This window comes from Pygoscelis adeliae, unplaced genomic scaffold, assembly GCF_000699105.1.
Source record: "Pygoscelis adeliae isolate BGI_AS28 unplaced genomic scaffold, ASM69910v1 Scaffold241, whole genome shotgun sequence".
Classification (NCBI taxonomy): domain Eukaryota; kingdom Metazoa; phylum Chordata; class Aves; order Sphenisciformes; family Spheniscidae; genus Pygoscelis; species Pygoscelis adeliae.
This window is the reverse complement of record NW_008824056.1, coordinates 2,993,631-2,997,874: the sequence shown is the minus strand read 5'-3', so window position 1 is coordinate 2,997,874 and position 4,244 is coordinate 2,993,631. Positions and strand designations below refer to the sequence as shown.

Here is a 4,244-nt window from a genome sequence, read left to right as displayed (position 1 = left end):
TAAGTGTCTAAAATAAAAGGCTTTGAAAACCAATGATGTGCTGGACAACCATTTGTATCTGAAAGGCAGAGCATTTCAAAATTTAAATTGCTTCAGGCACATGAGATACTTCCAGGAATAAACAGAACATCTCACTATGAATATGACACAAGTAAAAGACACAGGTTGTCATTAATGTTTGCTGAGCCTAACAATTTTGTTCCTAACAGAGAGTGGAGAAAACATACTGACAGAGGCTCTCCTCATTCTGCATTTCTCAGAAAAACCCTTGCTTAAGCTAAATATAGATGCCTGAGCACTATTAAAACAAGCAACTCACAATCCAAGCAACTTAGAAGAGACTGCTAGCTCAGTCTCTCCTGCATGGTACTGAGGAACCCCAACTCCTGATGGGGAACAAGACCACGCAGGGCTGCACTGCAGATGCTCTGTAATGCTCCCTTTCCACTGAGAGAAGCTCAGGTGCTGAGTCTGGGACAGGGATAACACTGCCCCAGACCCATGTTCCGTGTTCTCAACAGGCTCCTTTCTAATTATACATGAATGTACCTGTTCCCAAATATATTAGTGCATGCACATGGACAGCACTCCCTACCACCCCCCCCCAATGCTACAGAGATTACAAAGATGCAAGCAAACCTCATTTTTCTAACAAATTCCTATTTTTTAACCAGTCTGGCAAAGGACATGACTCACAGCTGTGAGGAGAGGCAGAAGAGCTAGCTTAGTACAATTCACAGACCCCATAATGCTGAATAAATGTTTGTCAGAGAGCTGGCAATACAAAAGGGTGGACCTTATTAATCCCTGTATTCAGGTGATACAAATGATGTGATGATAGAGTAACATACTGATGAATCAGGCTCTGCCAAATCTGCTGAAAGCCAGTTAAATTCATGTAGTGACACAGACCTGCTTAAAAGGACTTTTGCTGGCTCAAACTATACTATAAGGAACAATTGCAACGGCTCCTGTTCATCCATTTCAATACATGGCACACCAACTCACATCCCATTTAAATGTAAGTAAACATTAGAAAGTAAAGCAATCTGACGATTTACCATCATTGGAAGCCAGAGAATGACTTTTGTCAATGCAAGAATCAGTGAGAATCGTTTCTGGGCGAAGCCCACCGTGACGCTCCTGCTCTGTACGCTGTTCATGCAACGGGGCTCGAGTACACTACTCTCAGCCACACCTTTCCTAAAAACTGTCTCCGAGCTTGGACATGTGTTTTGGAAATGCTTCAGGGTTTTATCCACAGGATCCACCGGTGACAGAGATGGGGTGGCAGTACTGCAGCCTGCAGGTGTCCCAGGGGTGATGTAGCCTCGAGAGATTTTCTGGTAATCAATGTGCAATAGCTGTTGCCCATCTGAGCACAACAGCTGGTAAGTTAGAGGAACAGACAGCACTGTGAGGAGGCAAAAGCACAGTGAGTAGACAATAAATAAAAACAAGATGTAGGAACTGGCACAGTCAGTGAAGCAACCCCAGGAGGTGGGGATGTACTTGCCCCAACCACAGAGAGGCAAAATGCAGATCAGCAAACTGACAATCCAAATGGTAAGAATGGCCCATACCATGCTCACTCGTCGCTTGGAAGTGCTGCAGCTCATTGTCTCAGTTTTGTTGATGGTGTAGAAGTTGTAAGAAACTATAAGAGACCCTTTCAGGTTGCTAGAAATGCCCTGGAATAAATATATTAGTGCTGAGGTGGTGCACAGAGGCTGGGGGAGGACATCACTGGACCACTGGGTGAGCATGAAAATAACCACTGGCGCAATGCTGATCAAATCATCTATTGACAAAGAGGTCACAATCATTGAAACCGTAGTTTTGTTTTGCATTTTCAGCAGGGAAACTAGTGAATAAATGCTGCCCAGGAGTGCTATGAATGCAATGATAAAAGTCAGGCAGAATAGAAAGACATTCAAAGTTTTCTGCTCGCTAGGCTTATCCATAATGCTATGATTTTCAGCGAAAAAGCTCGTCCCATTGAGTGACAAGTTACTAGGCGTTACCGACATTGTCCTTGGCAATTTTTTTTCTTTGCCTTCTCACTGACTCTGCAAGTTTTCACTATCTGAAACCAGAACTGTTAGCTCCACATCACAAGTTTCTTTGTTTTCCTAGACTCTCTTTTGTGGCATCCGATGAAGAAACATTCAGGTGAAAGCACCCTTGATAAACAGAACAACTCATGCTCTCAAAAAATCAGGCAACAATGAAGTATCAAAGATGCTGAGAAAAATGCAATTCTTCATAATCCTTTCAGTACTGGAAGATTCAGGCTCTTCAGGTAATAACATGCCATTCACTTTTGACAGATATCAGGCAATGTGCCTTACTCACGAGTTCAGTTGAAACGAAGGCAGAATATCAGGTATGTTCAAGCTCTAGTAGCTCAGGGAGAAACATAGTAGAAATGAGAGGCTGTTGGATTCACCCTGCACTGTTCTGAGCTGCAGGAGGGAGGAGTCAGATGCAAGCAGGATAGCAGAGCCGAGGGGAGTGAGTATCTTCTCAGACGGAGCTGCCTCTTAGCTGGATCAGAAGACTGAAACAGTGTCCCTGCTAAGCCACACCTCCGATGCTGACACTGAAATCCAATGCAAATACTCAGATCTGATGTCAGCCGTAAATGTCATTCCCGTAAAGCCCATGGCTGCTCTGGGGCTGTGCATCACGAGCTAGAGTGCGGCTTTTATTCTTTTGCACTTCTACACTCCAAGCTTAGCACGCGGAAAAGCCGCAGGAGCCTTTTATAAAGACGAAACAGAAGGGGTGTGTCTGCTCTGCCTTTCTGTACTCCTACTCCCACTGCAAGCGTGCCTGTGTATGTGCACACACTGCACATGGATGCTAACCGTATAGTTACTTAGTGACAACCTTTCATTAATGACAGATAACTGCCATACATGTTAGCCAGGTGTTGCCTGCCTATGGGGTATCTCAACTCAGTTTGGGGTTTACAAAACTTTCATTCCCTGCATGATTCAAATCTGAGCCGCATCAAATGCTGACTGTCTGCTCTAGCTGAATACAGGGATAGAATCACAGCCAAGTGCATTCTGGCATGTTATGAAAGTTTTCTCTTGAGAAGGTGCTATAACTGGCGAAACTTATAAGCTGACAAAATTTCCAACACTCAGGTGTTAAGTGGACAGATAGGTTCAATGCAATCTTCTTGGAGGACTCTGCCTCTCTTTTCTTTTTGGCACCACTTTGAGTTCTAATACGCGATGGTGATGCAGGACAAATAGTTCCTGATTAAGGGTAATGTTGTAAGGCTGCTGCAATTACTTGCTAATCTGGGTAACATTACAAATCCACTCAGTTAGAAATCTGTGTTATTAACAACCTGATCCTTGCTCAATTCTACCCACTTGGAAACACATTAGCTGTGTCAAGCCAACAGCTGGATTGCTTGGGTGTTTTCCCTCCTGCCAAGGCAGGGCAGGGTTGGAGACAGTGATTCCCAGGTGCTGGAGCCCCAAATGGCACAGGCAGTGGGAGAGAACGAACGCGTGGCTGCAGCTGTATGGTGTGACAAGAGTCCACAATACAAGGACCAGAGCTAAGGGCAATGACAACTTATCTGAATAACCCCTCCTTCATTTCCAATTTCCAAGCTGCCCTGCCATGGCACTGGGAAGACTTACGCTCCAAAACAGGCTAGGTGTTCCAGTCAACCCCCTGTGCCCCATACAGCCTCATTGCAGGACCTGTTGTGAAGCCATGTTCCTCCTATGCAGCCTGACCGGGAGCCTTTGCCTCTCCGTTCTCCCATTCACATTGCAGCTGCCTCTGTTTTGAGGATTCTGCATTATTTATCAGGACCAACTGTCAACCCTCATGTCAGAAATTTGCAAAGGGAGGAGCATCCATCCTGCCTTTCACACGAGGCACAGTCGTGGATCTGGACCATCCATCTGGCCTTTAACTGTACAGGATTTGCCTTGGCTTTTGTGATTTATATGTCCTGCTGGACTATTGATTGTTAATCTGTGCTGTGCCAGCTAAAGGCCAGGGCTCATTTCCTTCTATTTACAAATCATAGTCACCTCTGCCCCTGCAAGTCAACTTTAAATTAAGAAGAGTGTTCTAAATCTTAAGATTAACAGTGTGAGCCTGGTCAGAAGTACAGTCAAGAGATAAGAAGAGAAAGAAGCATCATTCACCCTTGTTTGGACCATTATTTTTTAGCCTGCCTTCCTCAGGAAACACATGACCACGCTGCC

The 4,244-nt window shown here is 44.8% G+C and overlaps 1 protein-coding gene across 1 annotated transcript in view; it reads right to left on the bottom strand.

Annotated features, from left to right (window-relative positions):
• Positions 1–2,030, bottom strand: part of GPR149 (G protein-coupled receptor 149) — a 28,437-nt gene extending 26,407 nt beyond the window's left edge. Inside the window, 3 exon segments of the mRNA XM_009333946.1 lie at position 1; positions 4–58; positions 1,062–2,030. The exon segment at position 1 is cut by the window's left edge and continues 125 nt beyond it. Coding sequence (XP_009332221.1) covers position 1; positions 4–58; positions 1,062–2,030 — 1,025 coding nt within the window.
• Positions 2,031–4,244: the final 2,214 nt, after the last annotated feature.